At 37.3% G+C, this 25868-nt stretch overlaps 1 protein-coding gene across 1 annotated transcript; it reads right to left on the bottom strand.

The window, feature by feature from the left end:
* Positions 1-435: 435 nt before the first annotated feature.
* LOC129278316 (sulfotransferase 1C4-like) lies at positions 436-24298 on the bottom strand. Its single transcript, XM_054914516.2, has 7 exons — positions 23886-24298; positions 19980-20133; positions 15933-16189; positions 12882-12999; positions 12212-12309; positions 6970-7153; positions 436-4726 (listed from the first exon to the last, which is right to left on the bottom strand). Exons 2-7 carry the CDS (start codon positions 20131-20133, stop codon positions 4617-4619), a joined length of 921 nt encoding a protein of 306 aa, XP_054770491.2. The 5' UTR covers positions 23886-24298; the 3' UTR covers positions 436-4616.
* Between the last annotated feature and the right edge of the window lie 1570 nt (positions 24299-25868).

Genomic DNA, 25868 nt, shown 5'->3' with positions numbered 1-25868 from the left:
CAGGGAAGACTTTTTATAAACACCATCAGTGTTCCCTACAATGTTTTTTCTTTTACCAGGGACTGCACAGCAGAACCAAAAGTGTGTTTGTGGGCAGGGGGGGGGGGGGGGACTTAATATGCATAGAGTCAAAACTTGTTTTCACGTTTTTCTAAATGGAAATACAGCCCCCCCCCCTCGTAGGTCATAACCAATTGCAATAATAATAAAATCACATTTATTTTTTTCATGTTTTTCGACAGATATACAATTCCCTGTATTTTCATTTTACCTTTTCTTTTACCTATCTTAATTTTCAATTATCTCCTTATCTTCATTTTCACTACTTAAAAAAACAAAACAGAGGGGCGGGTTGCCCCAGCCCCCCCCCCTTCCCCCTCATAGCGCCTCCCAGCCCTGCATAAAGGAAGTAACAAATAAGTAGGTCATAAACAATTACAATAGTAATAAAATCACATTTATTCTTTGCATGTTTTCGACAGATAAACAATTCCCTGTATTTTAATTTCCAACAGAAATATAATCTAACTCCCTATTTTATTATTGGGTTCGGTGTAAAAATGGCAGAGGTATCAAAGGCAAATGTAAAATGGCAGAGGTAAAAATGGCAGAGGTAAATATTGCTGAGGTAAGAAATGGCAAGGGTATAATGGCACAGGCATAAATTACTTCTCTATCAAGAGTAATAGTAGTTGTCATTTCAATGACATTTTTTATGAGACTAGCGATGTTTTACACATCGTTTCGGTTTCGTTATCGTTCATAAACATGAACAAAAGAAAATCACACATACAGCGATATGCTTTTTTTTTCATTCATTATTTGCCTGAAGTGCATGTCTCGGTTAGACATTTCATCATTATGTGTTCATCGGCCTAGCAAGGCTATTTAACAAATTCTATGAAGGTGTACCGTGGGGGGGGGGGTTAAAGAAATCAAAGAACAAATATTGTTTTTCATTCAATTGATCAGAAGTAAAATGAGACTGCTTTGCCAGGTTTACCGATAAAAATGAGGAAGAGTAGACGTGAAAGAGGTGAAAGACAGAGATAAGAAGGTTTAGGGGGCGGGGGAAAAAGCAAAGAGAATATCGAGGGGAAAGCATAGACGTTAAGTCACGAACGAGTGTGGTTTAATATTTTGTCCTTATTTGTGTGTCTTCTGTTCTATTCTTTTTAGATATTTGAATGATAAATAATAAGCATGCATTCCAAGGTTCGGCACTGATTTTGTTACTTATGAAAATCAATCATAATCTTGTTTTCCCTGGTAAACCAATATGGGGTCGATCGAGGGTCTGGTTCAGATTGTTTGAATAAAAGAAGACACTGGACCTAATACCACTGCATCGAATATGATATTGAATATAAACGCCTTGATGATCATAACCCTTGGAAGCGGGAGTGCTGTTGGGTAATTTGTACACCATAAGCAGCACCCCCTAGCTGGAAATCAGGTTGGTATGCTAAGATGTTAGGATTTGACACAAGTTACTTTTGGACAGAAGAAAAATCTTTGTTTATTATCTAATTATTATTATTATTATTTGGTTGTAATTTTGTCTTACCTAAATGAACTTCACTGTGTTGAAATAAATCCTTTCTTGTTCATTTTACCCTTTCTGAACAAAATACTTTTTTACCCTAAAACCGCCGGGGGTTGATTCAACCCCGGCCCCTCGACATTTTCCACGACCATTCCGCTGCGCGAAGTTTTTCGACCGCGACGCTCGCTGAATTTTTACTTTGAAGTCTTGCGCGTGCGGTTGGAAAATTACGAAACATTACGTAAGTGCATGTCAGACCCAAAATTGCTCCAAAACGTGATTTTGTGTACAAAGTCAATGTAAACTTAGTTTCATGTTATTCATAGTATGATTATTCTTACTTTCATCTGCTGAAATTAATTAATTTTAGCATGAATCATTAGCGAGAAAGGTTCTGCTATAAATTTGGCGAAAAAACAAAACAAAAAGGTCGAAAACAAAGAAATGGCATAAGAAATTCTTTAAAAAATAAAATACAATTTTTTTTTCAAAAAAGGATTTTTTGTTATATTTGTCAGTAATAGTTACCGATGGTATAAAGAATATTTACATCAATGAGATTTTTATCACCCCCTCCGGTCAGATAACACCCCCTAAAAAAAACCCCGGTCTGGTTAGGGTTTACAAACCAGTTCCCCATATCTCTGTCACTTTTGCCTCTGCCATCTTAACCTCTGCAAGTTTAAACTTCGCCATTTTTACCTTTGCCATTATTACATCTTCCATTTTTACCTGTGCCATTTTTACCTCTGCCATTATGCCTCTGTCCTTTTTACCTCGGCAATATTCACCTTTGCCATTTTTACTTTCGCCATTTTTACCTCTGCCATTATTACCTCTGCCGTTTTTACCTGGCATCTGAAAATACGTCATGATTAAAAAAAAAGTAAAGCGCATACTCTCTCATAGGTAGTGCCCTTGATGTGGATGCACCAGACACGGGGGCGCTTGTATAATGTATACATGATATACAGGGTGTTTCTATAAATAAGGTAATCGAAGTTCAAAGGTCAGCTATATCAGGAATACATAATTTATTATTTTGATTTCTACTCTACATAACTGATTGACTCATCAACTTTAAGTTGACACCTTCATTGCGTCACAATTTATTGTCAAGGGTCACAGAGTTATAATCCTTTGAAAGCGAAGGGTACAAAACCTACTTTTTCTAAGTTTGGGGTTTTAATTATGCATGAAACCCATGTTGTTTATACAATTTTGGTTTCATCAGTTTTCCCTCGATTAAATTGTATCCCTTCTGCTACCTGTTTTGCAAGTGAATGTCATGGTGGGTAGTTGGAATTTTGGTTGAGCACATCCTTGGTGACTAAAAGGGCACATGTTTCTCATAAGATAGATGTTCTTCGTCACAATCCTGCAATGGTTATAAGAGCAATGCAAGACATGCAGCGTTGACCGGGAAGGTACTATAAAAACGTTGAAGGTTTTGGTGCAAAATGTAAGAATAAATGTGTTCAACAAAGTTTGAAGATAGGCAGTTGATATGTAAATGCCAGTCACACACACACAAAAATTAACACTGACGGCAAATTAACCAGTGGCGTACCTAGGATTTTCCACAGGGGGGGGGGGGCAAATTTGTCCGCCAAAAAATTTGACAAGCAAAAAAAAAAAAAAGGTCTTCAAGAGGGGGCAGGGATATGTTCCTTGCATGGGTTGTGACTCGTCAGGGGGGGCAGTCTCCCCCCCCCCCCCCGTTGGTACGCTAGTGAAATTAACCTTACTACAATGTTGGTTTCGTGCATGTACAATAAAACCCCAAAACTTGAAAAAGTAGGTTTTGTAACCGTAGCCTTCGAAGGATCATAACTATATGACCAGTAACAATGGTGACCCACACAAGGTGTGAAATGAGAGTTGATGAGTTACTCAATCACGTAAAATAGAAACCCCAAGAATGAATCATGAATTCTTGAAACAGCTGACTTTTGAATTTCGGTGACCTGAAACACACTGTATAATTATAAAGAAAATTCACAAAACGTAGAAATGTAATAAAAAGAACATTGAGCTTCAATAAATCAAAATTTATTGAAAGGCGAAGTCCTTAATATTGAATTATCTGACAATTACTTTATTGAGATGGAACATAAAACATTCCGATGTTTCTTGCAAAGAAAAATGCAAACTACGTTACAACATATGAAGGATGATATTGAAAATTAAGAAGCATTTCCAAAAAACGTCTGAACTAAAAACAAAATCCATGTTAATACCTGGTGCACATTTAGAATTAAAACATTCATTATTATCCTCATCATATCCGTCATCACCGGTATCACCACCTATAGGCCTACCATTGCAAACTTCAAAGCTTGAAAATACTTCACGATTAACTTGGGTTAATCTCATTCAGAAATAACGATAGAACACCCAATGTCGGTACAGTAGTTTTTTTGACCATTTTAACTTCTTTTCTATATCTCAAATATGATTCTAATATTTTCCGTGCTGTGGAATGAGGAAATAAAGCCAAATGAAATCACATCAATCACATCGGACATTACAATACATGGTGCGGTCCACTGAGGGAAATCCATCCGAGTGACGGTATCTACGTTAGATTGCAGCATAATACATTCAGTGGCAGGATCCAAGATACATATATATCATGTACGGTGCGGAATAATCCCGGGTGCTTTTTATCATGCAGCAAGGACCTCTTTAAAATGATATTTGTTGTTGTTGTTGTTCTGTGCCAAAGATATTATAAAACTAGGTAGTTTTTGCATTTACTACGGAGAAACTCTCTTCAACGCATCGATTCCTTTGAAAATGCAATTAAAATCACAATGGAAAGCTGAGAGGCTGCTGTGGAAAGATGGTGGACTGGGGCAGGAGATCATCCGAAGATTTGCACCGGACGAATAACTGCAAATATGTCGTTGTCCAGATTCAAGATTCCGATGCTGTCCCGGTCCACCAACTTTCGACAAAAGCCTTTCAGCTCTTCATTCCATTTTCAAAGGAATTGGTGCGTTGTAAATCGTAGTAAATCCGTAGTAAATACGAAAAGTTCGATTTGTTTCTCCGCAACGGTATTAATTTACTCGAATGTAAACTTGAGATCCGTGTCCGCCATCTTGGATTTGTACCATTCATCAAAGGCTTCGTTCTGTGCCACAGTGAAGTGTTGTTTCCAGCGACCACTCACACCTGCCATGGAATACACAGATATATTTTACGTTATGAATATATCATAAATATGTACGTTCCAGTTAGATTCTCGTATGTTTTTATTACACAAAACAATGCGTAGTTGCAAAGACTTTTTGTATTTTTTTTTCTAAGTCAATTTCCATCTATAAAACAACAACCCTTTATCATTCATCTAGTACACTGTTAAACATACTTGTAATTTTGCAAAGAAAAATCATATAAATGTTTACCTTTTAAAAACAGACGACACAAAGATCATGATGATTTAACAAACTCACGTATTTATGCAGTGTTATGTAACATAGAATTACAAGTTAAATGTAAAACAATGTGAAATATAATAATCTTTGCAAAATGCTAACGAACTATCGTGTTTTTAAGTTTATTGCAGTGCATCTATCGTATAAATAGTGTTCGTATTTGTAAATTAGCAGCGATTTTCATGTTAAATGAATGTTAAAATGGTGTTTTTTTTTTTTACAGTTATCCAGTATTTTGTTCATTTTTACAGCTCATCGTAATTTAATATTTCATACTTTTAATGAGTCCCAGCTGCCAGTAATGATTACTGTTTTTACAGTTATATTCTTAACAGTGTAGGCCTACCAAAAAATCGATCAGGAACTGATAATGATAATAGCTCACGTACGTATTATTTGCATTTTTTTTTTCATTCTTAATTGCAAACATAGTGGAAATTATTCAAATCTGTACAAAAATACTCCTACATATTCCAATTCTATTATATCTATCTCTTTTTTTAATAATCGAAGCAATTCAAAATAAAACATGCGTATAGAGTGTGTTGTTAGTACTTTGCACTGAAAAGGGTGTGAAGGATGCGTGGAGGGGCCATGGTAAGCGATTCTGACTCTCGCCTCGTAAACAGAGGGTCGTATGTTCGAATCCCACCGGGGTCTGGCCTCCTTTGACCCAGGCGTTAATCCACACTTTGCCACTCTCGACCCAGGTGCTAAATGGGTACCCGATACGATGTGAAAGTCATTGTAGCTTGTCCAGTACTGTGTGCGCCTCACCGGCGACTGACTGGAATACCCCTAGGGAGTGGAGGATGTGGACACTTTGTGTGCGGGAGTGACTGATTGAAAGCGTTGGCCGGGGTAAAGCGCTGAGACACGTCTTTCCGATGTAGCGCTATATACAAACGGATTATTATTATTGTTATTAGGGGTGTGGGGTATCTGGTAAAATTGCGTTTGAGAAATAAAACGTTCAGATATAAGGTAAATCCTATCAGTGGGCAGCGATTTTTAATCGACCGTTCACACACTCGCGAGAGGATTCAAAAATTCACAAACGCAGCGCCTAGCAAAGTATCCATCTGCTATTTTCTGACAAAACGCATTGGATCGCGATCATGCGAAAGCGTGGTAGTTCTTGATGTTTTTTCTGTCTACACATGCAAGGGAAAAAAAAATCGATTTTTCAGTCACGATACAAATATATATATGTTTCTCTTATATAATTTCACTTTTTCCATGTGTGTACGCGAACGCCACTGTTGTGCACTGTGTTTAGCCATGGTCACTACTCATCGTGTGTGTATCCATTTGCACCACGTGTATCGCCGCGGCTGCAACTAATTCGGAGCAAATATCTTTGGTTTCTTATTCCCTACTTGTTATTTCCTAAACACGACTTTCCGTATTAAGCAATGGCGGAAATATCTCCCCAAAGGTAGAGGGGACCAGGGGCTAGAAAAAATGTCAGGTCATTTCGACCAAAATAAATTGGACAAGCAAAAAAAAGGTATCAACCAAAAAATAAGTTCATCTCGTCTAAAATACATGTTTTATTTCGATTTTGAATGATGTATTTCTTTCCATCATAAAAGACCAAAAATAGTAGGGGGACATTTGATATTGTGTCCCCCTACTATTTTGGGTCGGGGGGATGCGTCCCCCTGTCCCCCTTGGGATTTCCGCCCATGGTATTAAGAAATTAAATTTAATACGATTCGTTTATCAGATCATTTTTGGCATCATTCCGAAGTTTGGTTGATCCAAAAGAAAAAAAAGGTGTTGGTGTAAACCAACTACTTCACTTGGACTATCGAACTTTACTGAACCCATTTCACTTCGAATTAATGAGTATTTCCTGAATGTGAAACCTTCTTTAAATCTTAGTATAAGAAATCTTTGCTCAAACGAACATTGGGACAAATGACTTTAGAAATAATTGAATTTCGAGTTTTCGAACCTTCGGAATAAAGAACTCACCCTTATTAATGAAAGTGAAGGTGCCAGCAGCCTTTACCAAATTTCTTTTCCCACTTTCCGCCATTTTGTTAAATGTTTCCCTCTGTGCGTCAATATGACTGAACTTCACAACGCGCTGTAGGACTTCATCCGATACAGGGCGACCAATTCCAGAAGCCACTTTCTGAATGTATTTGGCCGGTTCCTGGAAGAAATCATGAAAACCTATTTTTTAACATCCAAAGACGAGAAGTAGGCTACATAGTACATACAGTTAATGTTATCAGGAAACTAAGAGATTGAGTAAAATGAGCGTGTGAGTCCAAAACTATTTGTTATTGTGGTTCTCAGTTCTAGGTATAAGGTCTTTGGCATAGTCAATGACTTCCCGTTTGATTGAGTGAAATATCTAAATATCTGTACCATGTGACCATATGCACATAACATTTAAACAGTCTCTCTTCTTGATATGGATGTGAAGAAATGTTGCAGTGCTTTTGAGAGACGGTTGATAGAATATGTTGCACCACAAATTGTCGCCCAATCCCCACCCCGACAATTTGTGCAAAATTTGACACCACAAATGGTCACCCCTGCACAAATTGTCGCGAGGCGATAATTTGTGATGCACGTGCAGGTCTCAATTTGTAAGCATATTGTGCCAATTTGTGTCTGCAAAGAGAAACCTAAAACCAGAAATTGTCTTCAACCACCAGTCTGTTGTGTAGTATATGTGATTGATTGATTGACAACGAATTTATTCATTCCAAAATTTCAACAAAGTTACAAAGTAAAGCAAAATATAATATAACATTTTGAAATGAAATAGGAACCTTCTGGAAAGCAAAGCTTGTTATTGAAGGTTTCCTTCAATAAATAAGACTTAATGCAAAAAACAATATATATATATATAATACACTAATCATATCGTTCTTGTTGAAGTTCAAAATAGATACAATAAACAAGTCATCATATCTTTCTTGTAAAAATTATATGTAAAAATTATATGTGCGTCCTGGTGTGTTCGTTGTCTGTGGTAAGGTACCGTTGTGTGCGTTAATTGTGTTAGAGGTGAGTGTTGTGTTGGTATGTGTGTTTTTGTCAGGGTGTGTGCGTGTGTCTATTGTGCGTATTATTATCATTTTACATTATTAGTTTTTGGGGGTTATATCAACTTGGTCTAGCAGTATAGCAGTTGGTCAAACTCTCTGATCGTCTAATACCATACGAGCTAAACCCATATTGTCATGGAAATGAAATAAACTTCTTGAATATTGAATCTTGAAATGCTCTAGTAACAGTTTGGTCTAATTTCCACTTGGCTTAATGTATAGGACTTGGTCGAATATGATTGGTCGTTATAATTGCTGAATCGTCGAATAGCCAAATAGTCTAATCGCTTTTCCGTCTAAATCCCAAATGAATATTTCCAGTCTGTTAAAGGAATTTACCAAGTGGTACTAGACCAATTATATACTATTAGACTAAATAGAAATTAGACCAAATGGAAATTAGACGGAATGGTAAATAGGCAAAATGACAATTAGACCAAAAGGTAAACAGGTTGTAGACGAAATGGAATTAGACCATGTATAGGATGAGGCTAAACGGCCATTAGTCAAATCGGGTTTAGACCAACTGTAAATTTACCTTTTGTGAAGCTAATATAGAGAACAGCAGCAGAGCCCGTGGAAAATTGGTTTTTATTCAAATGGTCTAACGATAGTTGGACGAATTCTCCGTTTGTCTAATAGCACATGGGCTTAACCCATTTGGTATACTAACAATTTGGTCCAATTTGCAATTGTTCTAATATATACTTGGTTTAATGACCGATTTGTCTAATAGCCAAATGGTCTAATTGCATTTTCGTGTAATGCCCAAATGAATATTTAGTCTATTACCAGTTTGTTGCTGAGAGCGACCAAACGGTAATAGATAAATGGACGGTAAACGAAGTGGGTATTAGACGAAATGTGAATAGGCGAAGTGCTATATAGACCAAAAGGTAGTTAGACCGACTGGTTTTATAGACACAATGGAATCAAACTATGTGATATGAGACGAAAAAGGACATAAGTCAAAGTGGGTTTAGACCAAATGGCAATTTACCTTAGGGGGAGAACAGCAACAGAGCCCGTGGGAAATTCAATTTCATCCACTTGGTTTAACAACAGTTGGACTAGTTCTCCGTTTGTCTAATAACACATGGGATTAACCCATTTGGTCTACTAATATTTTGGTCTAATTTGCAATTGGTCTAAAATATACTTGGTATAATTCTCAATTGGTCTAATGACCAATTCGTCGAATAGCCAAATTGTATTTGCAACTCTACATGACCTATTTTGTTTGTTAAGTGTTAAGTGAAATGGGGCGACAATGTGTGGTGTCCCCTCCTCCACAAATTGTCGCCTAAATGAGGCGACAATTTGTGGTATCAAATTTTGCACAGGGGCGACAATTTGCGGTGCAATTGAATAATGAAGAACCGGTTTGTGAACTCATCGATTTGTCCAGAAAGCTGAGCACCTGGCCAGGTTCTCATTGATACCAGGAGTAGATCCGGATGATCTGGGAGGCAGGTCAGAGCTCCAAACGTAATCTATCCGGATTAGTTTGACGAATGTGTATGCCTAAGCACGTCACACCTAGGCCTTCCTCAGTTTCATTTTTCTTTTTTTTTCTGGGTTTTGTGGATGTTCCAGTAGCTGGTGAAGAGCTAGCATAGTCCATTCAGGATAAGATCTACCAAGAATTAACAACGGAGTGGCAGGTGTTATTGAGAATGGAACTCGATCAACTGTTCCGTCTCACCGCACCTGTCTGTTGAGGTGTTGATCCACCGTATGGCCTAGCGCGGAGATTGAGGGGTAATAGACGCTGGTTGGAAAGGTTGATTCGCCCTCGCTCGTGGCGTTCATACGGAAGCTTAAAAGTACCCCCAGAAGACGAGATGAGAAGACGAGAAAAAGAGTCAAGATTACAAGAGGAGGAAAGAAGACAAGAAGACGAGGAAAGGAGACAAGAAGACAATTTATTTTACAAGACGACTTGACGAGATTGAGGATCTTGTCTTTTTCTCTTCTCGTCGTAAATAAGTCGACTAGACGAGATCATGGATCTCGTCTTTTTTTCTGACGAAGTTGACTTGACAAGATTTTGTATCTTGTTTTCTTATCTTCTCGTCCTAGTTTAGTCGACTAGACGAGATTGATGATCTTGTCTTCTTATCTTCTCGTCCTGACAAAGTCGACTTGACGAGATTGAGGATCTTGTCTTCTCGTCTTTTCATCCTAAATAAATTGACTTGACAAGATCGAGGATCTCGTCTTCTTGTCTTCTTTCCTCGTCTTCTTGTCATCTTGACTCTTTTTCTCGTCTTCTGGGGGCACTTTTAAGCTTCCGTAAATTCCAGTACCGGTCACACAGAAAGGTTGTTTATAGCGATTAGTATCCTTAGTTAGGCCATGATACAGCCGATAATATCGCAGTGTTGCCTAATAGGCAGTTTTCGCACATCGACGCAGAACGATTTTAAGAACACAGTAAATGTTTTGAAAATGCAAGTTGAATCACAATGGACAGCTGAGAGGTCTTTGTCGTAAATTGATGGTAATAAAGCGGAACAACACGTACAGTATCGTACAGTTTCAGAGCTGACGAAAAAATGGCTGTCATTATTCCAGGGTCACGGACGAAACTGCTGCTCTGGTTCACCAACTCTCGACAAAAAGTGCTTTGTAATAAAGGGCACTTGACAATAGATTTTCTACGTTCCTAAAGGCGTCGTGGAAGCGAAAACTCCCTAATATTACGACAAAGCGTTACCTAGGATTAACGTGACTCCAAAATCCAAAATAAGTGACTGGGCCTACTGTCAGTGCTCTGCTAACGCTAACAGTGAGTCAAAGGCCCTTCAGGACAAAGCAGTCTTTGTCGAAAATCAGTGAATCAAAACAGCAGTTTCGTCTTGGATTCTGAACAAACTACATATTTGCAATTTTTCGTCGGCTCAGAATCTTCTGGACGATAAGCCGTCCCGGTTCATCAATTTTCGACAAGTAGGCCTACCTCTTAGCTGTTCATTGTGATTTGACGGACATTTTCAACACATTTGCCATGTTGTTGAATCTGTCCCCATGGCGTCTGGAGCAGTTGGTAGTTGGGACACGAATGAGTTTCAATCCCCCCCCCCCCACAAGAAAAAAAAAGAGTCGTCAGAGTGGTTGAGAAGGGACCAATGTCAGTCAGTTTTACTTACAGTGCCTGCAGTGCAAAGAAGCCTGAACACCGTTTCAGGCTTCTTTTCTTCGGGAGGGTATGAAATTAAAAAGTCCTATACATCGAGTCTCATTATGAAATATGATTTTTGTTGGTTTATCTATGAGATGGGCGATTCCATGCTAGACAAATCTAGCATTTTTACAACATTTTTCAACCCGTTGTCCAAACAAACGAGTCACTTTAATTTGTTATGTGGTATATTACTGGGTAGACATGTGAACAAATGCCATACAAAAGAAAATGTGCTGTCCATGTTTTAATTAGAGGTGAAAATGTTGCGTGTCGTATGGGACATTTCTGAGTTCCGTACGACACACCACACTTTTACCTTTAATTTACCCATAAGCATTTTTTGTGTGTTGGTTATCAGTTTTTCACATGACTACCCACTATGACTTAATAATTGACAAAGAAGATTTTTTTATTGCTCAAGCGTTCAGCTAAGAGACTTCAGTTGTCGAAATGTCCCGTTCGACACGTATAAAATAAGCCAGTTCACGGTTAGCTCATGATCAACTTTTCTCAAATGACCTTTGTGATTTTTCATTAGGATAAGCACTATCATTTTCAAATGTAGATGTTTCGTAAGCTTTACCGGTAGAGTATTCAAATTCTAAGAACAAAAGGCATTGTATAGACCAGGTGACTAGAATAGTACATCAGGGATAAAGTTTGGAAATCTGTTTTATTGCCTGCCTTTGGCACATTTGACTATTGTTTAGGCTACTGTCAAATACCAGTGATTATGAAGGCTCTATTTATTACTCTTCAGCTTGGATGTGATAATTATTTTGAAAGGAATACATGAATAATCATCAAATCACAAATGCCTATGTCAGTGAATTTGAAAGCCACCTTCATGGTTGTCTCCAATGACCTTTTTCTGCTCGTGCGCAGTTTACAAACGTGAACAGGCTTATTGCCCAGATGGACTTTGAAATATTTTACCCATCTTGAGATTTAAAATAAATCATACCTTCTTGAGATCCTCATAAAAAACAAACGTTACATTCTCATGGTTCCTGAGATCCCAGAACTGACGTACATGCTGCGGCCAAGGACCCCAGTGCACTTCTATTTTAGAGAATATCAATGGAAACACAGAATAGAGAATGAAATGAACAATTGAAAAGTTTTTACAGATCAAACCATATATAGACTGGTACAAAAAAAAATTGGGGAGGCAAATTATCTTAAAGTGACCATGAATACGTGAGCTACAGAGAAAAATAGAAAAAGGGCACTTTCTATTCCGATCCATATCAGCTGTTGAGTGGTGATTAAATTTTCCCGGTATTGAAGCTTCTTGAGACGTATAGTACCAAGCCCATAGCTAACCTTAAGCATATTAAGATTAATGACTCTTAACTGGCGTGGGTCGGTCAAGTTTGAAAACCATGCGGATACATTTCTATAAGCAGCCGCATTAAAACAAAAATTCAAGTTAAAATCCTTGTATACTCAATGTTTATGTGGACGCTAAGTATAGACGAACACGGTCTACGATCAGCTGAAAATTCTGATTTTAAAACAAATAGTCTCGACGAGCAACTTTATGGCTTTTCCTTAGCCAAAATCTCTATCTAACAAAAGTTCATAAGAAAATTTATAAAATAGGAAAACAGAATGACCACAGGCATCCTTACCGTCATTCATCAATTTTTTAATGGCCGCGTCCATGGTGAACGGCAATCCGGGGTTCTTTCCTGCGAAGTTGTACCACGACAAAATGAGATCCTTGGGATTACGGGCCACATACACAACCTGAACAATAATGAAGTAAAAAGCAGTAGTTGTGAATACAGACAAAATTATGAGACTAAAAGTAAATATGGGCGATTCCACGCAAAAGCGGACATTTTCTAAAAAAATTGTATTGGCTCTATTGCAAATCCGAATCAAAGTTTTCTATTAAAACTCACATGGAAGTTCAAAAATACAAAGGGGGATCATAATTAGCCTCGAAAAAAAAAGTGCATCTCCTTATTGGAGAATCCGAACCATACAAACAAATTCTAAGCATGGGAGTGACCGGAGTTTTTCTATCCACAAAAGAAACTTGAAGTTGCTTCCCAAATTAAAATGTCTTATTTGAGACTTCTATATTTTAGTAAGTAATGTTTTGCAGCTAGGTATTGGAGTTGGTAAAGTGTTTTGAATTGAAAGAACAAATTGGAACGTCATTGTGTCCCAGTGTTTCCACAGATCCAAAACAAATTTCCTGAAACTGAATCCCAAATTTCCCGAAATTCATAGACATTTCCTGGAATCTTCAAGTTTGATATTTAACAATCGGGAAATAATACAGCGAGCCAATATTTGATCCAAGTGACCGAAATCAAGGAATTTAACATTTTTTTTTTGTTCACGCCTTCTTTAAAAATAGGAACAAAATTACGAAATGCGAGCGCGAAGCGCGAGCGAAAAATGTAGAGCTACGTATCGAGGTAAACAATTCTTTAAATATAACATGAATATTAAAATTTGCAACGTGTAATTGTTGTTTGATTGTAATTTTCGGATTACCCGGAATTACCTGGAATTACCAGCACCAAGTATTAGAAAAGACATGTAAACAAAAGTATCGTGTTTTTTTTTTTGGAGGGGGGGGGGGGGCTCACCCCCTCCCCCTCTCACCCCCTCCCCCTCCAAAAAAATACAAAAAGAAAAGAAATGTAGGAAAGGAAAGTGATGAAATAAAACGTTTTTTTCTAAAAAAAAAATCATGTCAAAATCTGTGACAAATTTAGATTTTTATTTCTGATAAAAGGACACGTTTTAAGGAAAATTGACGCCGTATGATGTTTCTGTGCCCCTTCAAAAGCTTTGTTTCAACAGTCAAAACCGATCGATGTGTCTAGGTAGGATTTATGAGGTGCTCTGTTAGCATCATGATCATACTCTTTTACTACACCCCCTCGCTCCCCCCCCCCCAAAAAAAAAAGAGCAGAGTTACTACCAATATAATTATTTCTTCTATAGAATTTATACAATACTGTACAAGTGTGAAGTGTTAAAATGTAAAACCAGCAATAAATCGCCAACGAAGGTTGTCTTTTAATAGCTTTAACAATAATTGGTCTTCAAAAAGTAAAAATTAGAAAACTAGCTTATCTCATAGAGTAACGCTGGAAATTCTTCGTACTGTTAACATAATTGAACTAAAGTTGTAAAGTTAAATAAGACGAGATATAAGAGTCTTTTTTGTAAATTGCCAACTCGTCCACTCACAACATGTTCTACCTTCATTTAGTCTAATGCCATTCTGTCGATTGATCACTTCGTCTAATCACGAATTCGTCTATGACCATTTCGTCTCATAACCAATTGGTCCAATATCCATTTTATTTTCATTCATTTTGCCCAATTAACACTTAGTCTAATTTGACCAAATAGTGTGTGGACTAAATGGCTATTGGACCAACTGGTTATTAGACAAAAGTGTGAGTGGACGAAATAGCAAGTAGACAATGTGATAATGGACGAATTTGCATTAGACCAATTGGAAATAAACCTATTTTTAACAATTTTTGCCGGAAAACTTGGAAGTTTCATAAAGTTTGCATATGTGCACATCTCATGCTTGAGTAAACCCAAAACTTTAAACCTTGTTTTCTTCTTATGTCGATCATTTTTGACAAGCTTTATAACATTTTAAATCTTAGGATGTGCTTTTCACGTTTAATGAAAATATCATAATTCATTGAGGGTGACTTATTGTTGGTTTGAGGGTGGTAATATGGCAAGATAATAGTTAAAGGACAAGTCCACCCCAACAAAAAGTTGATTTGAATAAAAAGAGAAAAATCCAACAAACATAACACTGAAAATTTCATCAAAATCGGATGTAAAATAAGAAAGTTATGATATTTTAAAGTTTCGCTTAATTTCACAAAACAGTTATATGCACTTCCTGGTCGGTATACAAATGAGGAGACTGATGACGTCATCCATTCACTATTTCTTTTGTATTTTATTATGTGAAATATGAAATATTCTAATTTTCTCCTCATTGTCAAATGAAACAATGATTAATTCCGCCCTGAACATGTGGAATTAACATTGTTTAATACTATATGACACAGCCCAATTGGTCCTTATTGTCAAATCTGTAAAAATGAAATATTGTATAATTCAAACAATAAAAAACAAAAGAAATGGTGAGGGACATCATCGACTGTCTCATTTGCATGCAACTGAGTTGTGCATATCACTGTTTTGTGAAAAACTCTCTTATTTCATATCCGATTTTGATGAAATTTTCAGCGTTATGCTAGTTTGATTTTTCTCTATTTATTTAAATCAACATTTTCCTGGGGTGGACTTGACCTTTAAGCTGAAAGAGAAAGGCAACCCCACATAGTCTGTTAACCATTCTCTTTTGATTTTTTTTCTAATATTGACGGATGAGGTTTTCATAACGGTGCAAGCGCGTGCATGTATATATGTGGAAATACCGGTTATGTATACTGCTCTGAATAATTTGCTCTGAGGAGAAAATCAACCCTTTTTTTTGCACATTCCCCCAACATCCAAGTCGGTCTAGTACTGCAAGTGGGTTCTCCTGTCGAAAGAGACTGTCAATTTCTGACAATCCTAGAAACGCAAATTACATTTTTTTTAATACCACTGCCTTCAAAAGTGGAAGGTGTATGATCAACAGATTGCGTCTCAGAAATCAGGATTAGAACAATTACCTTGGCCTTCAGTAGGTTTTTGGGTAGAAGATCAAAGTTGAGATGAGTCATAAACACCCTCGGTGAGGGCGCTTTATCGATCACATCCATAAATGGTGACCAATCTATTGGATGCTCCTTTTCCTCTTCCTTCGAACGTGGAATTTTCTGATCAACGCAGATCATTTCTATGGTGGAAGAGTAAAGGGACCGATCTATCTTATCTGGATATCCATTGCTAAGTATCAAGCCGACGATCTCCATCATCCAATGAGTTCCTGTAAATTCGGAAATATAGAGCATAAGAATGGCAGAGTTTTCACAAAACTGGGGAGAGTTTCACGAAGCAAATAATCACACTGCACTTTTTTCCCTTAACCCCAGGAAATTGGTGGGGCTAAGGGGGTCTTAGCCCCACCAATTTCCCGGGGGTTAGCTTAGCCCACTTCGTTTTCACACTACGTTTTTAGCTAAGTGGGCTAGCACGGTAAATAGTACGGTACTATCTGGCCCTGCAAAAAAGCAGGGTTAGCCGGCTTATTGTGGTGCGAAGAGATGCAGTGTGAAACGAAAGTGGGCTAAGGAAAAGTGGGGCTAAGCATTAGCCAGTCACAGAAGTCGAAATTGCACGTTAATCCCACTCTGTATGGTAAAATCATCAATATTCATGAGCTGTATGATGGTCCGGGGTTATGGTGTTAACCCCGGCTAAGCAAATAGTATGGGGTTAAGAAAGACAGTGTGAATCCCAAAAAAGATAGTATGGGGTTAAGGATAGTCCGGGGTTAAGGATAGCATGGGGTTAAGGAAATGCAATATGAAAAGCACCTAATAGATTTATTTGTTCTGAACCAATTAGATCGGTGCAAGGATGTGTTATTAACAGTTTTCAGTGAAAATCACTGGATTTTGTTTCATGAAAATGTTTTCCTGGTTGATGCCACTATATTCGTACAGTTGGCACATCCGAAAGAGACTCAATTTGAGGTTTGCATTAATAAACACAATATCAACTAGATTTACACACATTTGAAATATTGCACAAAATTTATGGCTACTTAATTTGGCGTAACCAATGCCCAAAACAAAGCCAAACTTGATTGTATGTTTTCCGACATATTCTACATCGAATAATCATCTGTCAAATTGGCTTGTTACGATCGTCTGCGTTCGCAGAGCGGGGATGGAGCGGGGATGGCCGTACCCTTTCGCGAAAACCGGGGGAGCTTTTCTCGAAAGGGTGGGTTGAGGGAGGGGAGTCAAATAACTGCACCTTTTCGGGACAACCCGGGGAGCTTTTCACGAAAGGCTGTGTTTAATAGTTTTCTGAACCAGTCATTTCTATGAAAATTATTCATCAAATAATAACAACAATTTAATATGGTATTAACCCTAGACTATTAGTAGAGGTGCACAGAGGAGGGGGGGGGGGGGCTTGCCGCCCCTCCCCCCCCCGAAAAAATGATGACTAAAAAAAAGAAAAGAAAAGAGAGAGAGAAAGGTGAAATATTATCATTTTTAGAATATTTTTATATCAAAATCTAATACAAAATTTGAATTTTTTAAATGAAAATGTCGAAACTTTTTCTTGCTCGCTGACAACTCTTAGTAAATTTTGCCCGATACGACATATCTGACCCCCTCAAATTTTGGGGCTCATTACGCCACTGATAATTAGGAGAAAAAGAAGAGAGCTTGTAGTTTTTTGTGATTTTGAATAAAATTAATTCTAGACCCCAACAATTTCACAGAGTCATATAAAACAATTGAATTATTAGGAGAAAAAGCAATAAATTAGCATTTGCATAGAATTGTAATGAAACATATCAGTGGCGTAATGAGCCAAAGATTTTGAAAGGGCTAGATATGGCGTATCGGGCAAAATAAAGAAAAAAGTTGTGAGCGATAAAAAATTTTGACATTTCATTTTTTTTTTAATCCAGTTATGTACATGTATGGCATAATATTCAGAAAAAATATATTTTACCCTTCTATCTTTTCCTTTCTTTTTCTTTCTTGGTCGTATTTTTTTTTTGGGGGGGAGGGGGCAAACGCCCGAAGTCCCCCTCCCTCTTCTGTACACCACTGAAGCAATTACTTTGAAACTAGATTTCCTTTGAAAGCTGCTGGCTAGTACTATTCTTCTGATATAATAGTTACCACGTACGGCAGAACCTGGTCGACGACGACACGTGCACCGCCGAGACTGTTGAAAATAAATAAGCCTAAATGAAAATGCACAAAATTTGTGTTTTTTGCTTCTTTCCTTCCTTTTTAATGCAAATGTCCGTCGAAGTGTTCCAAAGATGACGCACATGCACCCACACCAGGGGCGGATCCAGCTTTCGCCAAAAGGGGGGGGGGGGCCGAAAAATATTTTCATCAACATTTTTCCCGATTGGCCCCTATAATCTGATTTTTTTCTTGGTTTTTCAGGGGATAGTCCAAACAATAGACTGAAGTTTTAAGTATATGTTAGTTTTTATTGTTATAAACAAGATAAGGTATCTCATGTGGTCTTAATATATAATGCGAGCGCGATGTGCGAGCTAAAATTCTTTGATATTTTATGTCCTTAGAACTGAAGATTCTGAGCATTTTTTATAATCATGAACAAAAATAAGTATCCAACTAAACAATGCGAGCGCGAAGCGCGAGCCGAAATTTTATTATAGTAACGTGAAAAGGGACTCAATTATGACTATTTTTAGTGATTAATGAAATGGATACAAGTATCACCAATTAAATAATGAGAGTGCGAAGCGCGAGCTCTAAATTTTTGATATTCCGATCTGAAAACTGGACAGTCTAAGCGCCTATTTATTTAAATAAAGAACAAGCTGTGTGTCTCAATAACTTGTTGGTATACTCATATGATAAAGGAGCATTTTGACAAATTTTGGAAAGAATTTCCAAAGAGAATAGGTATCTCACAAATTAAACAATGCGAACGCGCAGCGCGAGCTGAAAATTTTGATACAACAATTTGTGTAAATCAAACAAAATAATGAAAGCTTGATGTGCGAGCTAAAATATTGTGTGCAAATTGATTTCAGAACTGGATATATTAAGTGTCCTTTAATCCTCTTGAATGGGATTCATTACACAGGCAATGCAAACGCGAAGTGCGAGCGAAAGTTTTGATATAAAGTCTATTTTCCAATTCTTCCCCTCACCTTTTTCTTGTTTCCTTTCGGGGTCGGGCCGGCCGTTACGAGGCTGTAAATTACACATCATGGGTATAATAACCTCTTTCCTACTTTTCTGTCTGTTTTTCGTAGTTTCTATCAAGTTAAAGAGTACACTTTTTCTGCAAGTTGTAAAAAAAAATAGGGGGGGCCGGGGCCGGCTCGGCCCCCTCCTGGATCCGCGCCTGCACACACAACCTCGCCTCATATGCGGCCTCCATACCCTCACAAAAATAAACAACTGGTACAAGAGACTACTCAGCACTGCCTTTCGTGAAAAGCTCCCCCGGCTGTCTCGAAAAGGTGCATTATTTTGATTCCCTTCCCTCAACCCACCCTTTCGAGAAAAGCTCCTCCGGTTTTCTCGAAAGGGTGCGGCCACCCCCGCTCCGCAAAAGCAGACGATCGTAACAAGCCTGTCAAATTAATTCTTCTATACACACGCACATCCCACCCTTACACACTTTTGATCGCGTTTTATCACACATTTCATCCAAAATTTATTACATAATATCAAGGCATACATATATAATTACAAAAAATATACATACATTTTAATTTACTACAATTATTTAGAAACCACTGAAGCAAAAAATTATGGAATGAAATGCCTAAAAGTAAGTGCCATATCATAATTTCACACACAAACACACTCTATTATAGGCATGTGGTGCTACTATTTAGATGATGATTAATGCATAATTTACGAAATTTGAAATCGGAAGTCGTTTATGTTTATTTTTAAGAAAGAAAGAAATAACGAAAGAGAGAGAGAGAGAAAGGATTTTTAAGTGCTATTCCATTATGTGAGCATGATTATATTTCAACCATAGAGAGTTCAACCATGGAGCTCTATGGTTCAACCATACTAAGTACTAACCTGCTTTGGGATAGGTCACAATGAAGATATCATCTTCGCGCATTTGAAAGGTTTTCATTCGATCGATACTAGAGTCTAGTACCACACCGGGGTACCATATACCTTTATACTGGTGCTCAACAACAATTGGTGGGATGTAGATCTCTTCTGCCATCTAGAAAAGTGATCACAATAGAGAATAGGTTAGGAGTGGCTATACTCTCTAAATGCAAAAGAGCTGATAGTTTCTAATCACAGTCCTCTCGAAGTGATAGCTAGTAGGGACAAATCCCTTTTTAGTGAACTGCACATCCTTATAGAGTGCATTATAGCTCCTTTTGGAGTGAACTGAGCATTGTTTAAGCTTTCACTCCAAAAAGAGGTAAAATCCACTCGAGAAAGATGCACATCTCACTCGAAAATGAGTTCGTCTCACTCCAAGAGAAGTGTGAGGGACCAGATTAGCTCTTTTGCATTTAGAGAAAAATCAGAAAATACAAAATGGCAAGTGTATGAATATAGGCCTATCGCGCCTTAACAAAAATATATCATTATTAGTCCTATGTAATGTTGATATGTTACTAAGCACTGTATAATTCCGGCTTTATCACGGCTTCCTTGATATTATAAAGCTCGAGCGTTCAAGGGATCCCTCCCTACCGGGTACCCATTTATTCACCTGGATTGAGGGTTGCAAATATAAATAAAACGCCTCCGAACGCCTCGCCAAATGCTGCGGAGGGATCAGAACACCAGGGCCCGTAACACAAAGCTTAGCAATGATCATATAACCTTTTTCTACGATTGATTGCATTGACTACATTGTACAATTAATCGTGAAAATCAAGCGTACGATTAATCGCTAACCTTTGTGTTACGGGACCCTGATCTTGCATTTGAATTCCGAATTCTTATCCACCGAGCCATAACAGCTACAGTTGAGGCCATGCAGAAGTTTACATACACCCAGGAAATGCAAGGAAGAGTTGACACTTACAAAACATACTCAAATTTACTGTATCTTATAAAATATTGTTGCTATCATGACGAATTTGATATCAAATTGCCCCTTCATCACATTGCTTTGTCAGCATGAGCTGAAAAATATTTAGGTGTAATTTTTCCCCAAAATCTTCATATTTTAGACAAACTAAAAACAAAAACTTGACAATACATTTCATATTTATGCTAGTTACTTCTCAACACAAACATTTCAGATTACACTTGGTGACATATCATGATAGAGACATGGGCGGAAATCCCAGGGGGGACAGGGGGGACGTGTCCCCCCTACCAAAAATAGTAGGGGGGACACAATATCAAATGTCCCCCTACTATTTTTGGTCTTTTATGATGGATAAAATTGCATCATTCACATTCGAAATAATACGTGTATTTTGGACTAAATGACCTTACATTTTGAGTGAAAACCTTTGGGTTTTTTTTGCTTGTCAAGTGTTCCAGAGTGAATAAAATAAGATTAGAGGAAGACTTGGAAAATAAAAGAATCTTTCATGTCACTATATACAATTTTCGCTCACACTTCGCGCTCGCATTGCCTGTTAGATGATTTTTCAATATGGAGCTTAAATATCAAGTTTGGAAGTCAATATACATTATACAGTTTACCTCGGAAATCGAACTTTCATTATTTTGTGTGATTTACAAACTGATTTTTCAAAGTGCTCTGTAAAAGAGACAGCTTTATGGTCTGATTATTGACATTTTCTACTCGCACTGAGCGCTTGCAAAATTCGATTTATTCAGAACCTATTATTTTTGTGTATTCCATTTAGTTTTGAAAAATATCCCTTTTCAAGTTTGATTGTCAAAACGTAGCAGATAGCGCTACTCGCATTTTGATTGGCGATTTATGTACGTCTCAATATTGATTTTCATGAGATTTGCGCTCGCATTAATGGTTAAAAAATATTTCAACTGATGCATTCTATTCATAATTACTAAAGTGCTTGAAATGTCCAGTTTTCAGGCCATAATATCATCAGATTTCTCGCCCTCATTAGGCATTAATAAATAAGATATTAATTTAATGATCCATATCCACCTCACAATTTTCCTACAAAGTGCTTGAAATATATAGCTGAAATTGACTCTTTTTTCAGATCGGAATATCAAATAGTTTAAGCTCGCGCTTCGCGCTCGCTGATAAATGTGTAGAATGCCGAGATTCTAGGTCTAAATCTGAAACACGCGAATGTTTATTCAGATATTCAACTTGTTCTTTATTTAGATCAAAATCCAGTTTCAGATCACAATATCACAAATTTGCTGCTCGCATTATTAATGTAGAAAGATTCCCTATTATACTCACCCTTTTCATGATTTACAAAACATGAGTAGAGTGTCCCGTTTTTAGGTCTAAATCTCGAATTTTTCTGCTCCCGCTTCGCTTGCATCAATTGTTTAGTTATATAGCTACCCTGTTCACGATTACAAAAATTGATTAAAATTTTTTATTCTTTTTGAAGAAATGTCAAAAATGTTCAGCTCGCAATTTGTGCTAGCATTATTTGATTGTCTTCATGGCTAAGTGCAAGCAGTCCTTAACAAGTACCTTTTCGCTCGATTCAAATTAAACGTATATGATGAATGTTTTCTGGCTGCATTTTGCACTCGCATTATTAATGTAAGGACCGGGTGTAAGGAAGACCCCCAATTACTCATCCTTTTCATGATTTACAAAACATGAATAGAGTGTCTCGTTCTTAGGTCTATAAATCTCAAAATTTTCCGCTCGCACTTCGCAACAATTGTTTAGTTATGTACCTATTATATGTTTAAGTTACAAAAAGTGCTTAGAATTTCCAGTCTTTGGGTAACAATTTCAAAAAATTTCAGCTCGCGCTTCGCGCTCGCATTATTTTATTGTTGAAATATGGAACGTCTTCATGGCTAATTGCAAGCAGTCTTTAACAGGTACCTTTTCCATCAATTAACCTCTGCTCGCACTTTGCGTTCGTAGTAGATATTTAGTTGTATATACATCTTTTTTAGGATAACAAACATTGCCCAGAATGTTCAAATTTTAGGAAGAAATACATAAATTTGCCCCAAAAATTTTGCTCGCGCTTCGCGCTCGCATTATATAAATAAGGACGATGATATTATATATTTATGTTGATTTATAAGAATAAAGCTAAAAAGTGACAATGAGGACTACTCCTTCAATGAAACAGACAAAAATTACCTTTAAGCGGCCGATCGGGGATTAACATATGGCTGAAAACATTTTTCGCCCCCCCCCCCCTATTGGCGAAGGCTGGATCAGCCCCTGTTGTCCCCCCCTACCTTTCGGGACAGATTTCCGCCCATGGATAGAGAATGTAATGTAAATCATAGATTTGACATTTATATATTTCTATGAAAAAGTTGTTTTAAAATATAATAACAAATCATAGAGTACATTTGGCACTATTACTTCTTGTTTCATAAAATAAAATTCCACCTGAAGTATACATTAATCCCAGCGGCATCCCAATCATTTGAAAGAGCTTAATACGCTCTTTCATTGCTACCAAATGTTAGTATTTATATTTCTGAAAATATAGTAAATTTTACGTTGTTTGGCAAACAAACGAATTTCACTGGATGTATGTAAGCTTTTAGCCTCTACTGTACATCCATTATACCTACATTATCTTATTCTCATATTTATATTATGCCCTTTTATATTATTTCAATTTCAATTCGTTTTATTACAAAAACCAGCAAGATATAGACCAACATGAATACATATTTAAATACGTAAATAGTCAAATACAAGTCATGTGTCCATCCTACGAGATATATCATGCTTTAAACGTTTCTTGATAATTGAAATGTAACGGAGACGATAATTTTGCTTGCAACGTGCTTAAATTCATTCTTTGATGAATTATTAGATCAAAAATAAGAATTAACTCTTACCTCTGCAACTAAGAAAGGACCAGACAAAAGGGTGAGTAGACCTCAGTACCTATAGCTACCGAATCGAATATCAAAGCATTAATAGCCGAACGTTGGTAGCTCAAGCAAATTACATTCAAACATGTCAAATGTCATGAGTTGTTCTATCGTGACAATGCGAAAAACTAAGCCCCTCCCCCATGCTATTCCTCAAAAATACATGACAGTGTTGCGATTTCTCCGGTTGCAGATCATATTCGTAATGTCAATAGATATTGGATAGGCCAAGAGGCGTATCCAGGAAAACCGCTCCAGACAGGGCGGGCGTGTACCAAGTTTGCCCCCTCCCGGCCCTTTCATACGCCAGAGGAGAGAAATGGATAGAGAGGCTCAAAGGAAACTCTCGCCCTCTTTCAGCCTTTGACATGTTCCGTGGGCCTTGTTTAATTTCATAGAATTTCCAAGTCTTTTCACCCCCTCTCTCACTTTCTTTCGCCTTTAATATTCAACATCAATAACATATTTTTGCCTAATTTCATGCCCCCTTTAAAGTACGAGAACACTAGACACGTGCCCCATGTGACCTCATCGATAATCGAATGAGACCTGGGGCCTGATCAAAGTTCAGAAGTTATCAAATATTGAGAGATAAGATATTGAAAGATCATCAAGAAGGAGCGGAGGGGCCTGCATGATTTTTAAAGAGGGGGTGTGCTGGTTTGTTATCGAGCAACAACCCCCAGCAAAAGAAAAAGTTGACAAGCAAACAATGGGGCTGGGTGGTAAGCTCCCGAATGGAGGATATTTGTATCAAATCTCTACATTTAAGCATACAACTTAATTTCCAGGGGCGCAACTTATATGGTTTCAGCACCCCCTGCTCAAGGGCAATGGACTTTGGAAACTCTCGCTAAACATGCTAAATGTATATTCTGCAAAGTGCTGCGCAATAGCTCGGCACGTCATAATATGTTGACCTATAAAAGTTCGTTTGCGAACTCTTTACATGGTTTGAGATCTTTCCCTTGTAAGCATACACTAAAAGAAAAGTTTATTTTGGTAATTATTCCGGAAACGGGGTTCAGCAAATAAAGATGACTAGACTAAATACGCCATCAATATAAAAGGTCTTGAAGTAAGTAAATATTGACATTCGCTATCTTCATTGGCATGCAAACCAGTAAATCAGAGCCGTAGTCGGGGGGGTGTGGTTCCCTGGGTTCCGCAGATTAACCCCGCCACTTGCCAACAGTAAAAAAAGACCGAATGGTATACTATCTGTAAAATGACGTCATCTTTGTAACTCTTTCCTTAGTATTTACTATTTTAGACGTCACAGCCAGGTACAGCCCGACTGGAAAGATCAAAGTGTCCCACAGTGTGTTCACAGTGTGGAACGCAGTGTGAAATCACATTCGTACTGTAACATTTTAGCATTTCAACAATGTGAATCATAACGTTACATACACTCATTAAATAGTTGGGCAAAAAATTAAATAGTTTGGCAAAAAATGCCCAACTTTTAACCAACTCTTGGCAACATACTGTCCACACAACTCGTGGTTAATATCTGCCCAAATCGGATAATAAAAACTAATAATTGGGTAATAACTTTACTCAATTGGATAATATTGCCCAGAATATATATATATATATATATAAACAAATGAAGACTTAATAGAAACGCCGTTTCTATTAAGTCTTCATTTCTTTCTACATTGACGCCGACGCAGAACTCTTTGATTTAAATATATATATATATATATATATATATATATATATATATATATATATATATATATATATATATATATATATATATATATATGTATATATATATATAGCCCAACACAGTGGACAGTATGTTGCCTAACATTTTAAGTGTGTAGTCGACGATGTGAACACGGTGTGAACACTTAGTCACACTGTTAAGGTGCCCACAGTTTGAGAATATATTCACACTGTTAAGCCCGTCTCACACTGTGCGATCCGATACTACATTAT

The sequence above is a fragment of the Lytechinus pictus genome, chromosome 15 (genome assembly GCF_037042905.1).
Source record: "Lytechinus pictus isolate F3 Inbred chromosome 15, Lp3.0, whole genome shotgun sequence".
Taxonomy (NCBI): Eukaryota; Metazoa; Echinodermata; class Echinoidea; order Temnopleuroida; family Toxopneustidae; genus Lytechinus; species Lytechinus pictus.
Note: the sequence above shows the minus strand (reverse complement) of the source record. Positions and strands in the feature narration are given on the sequence as shown.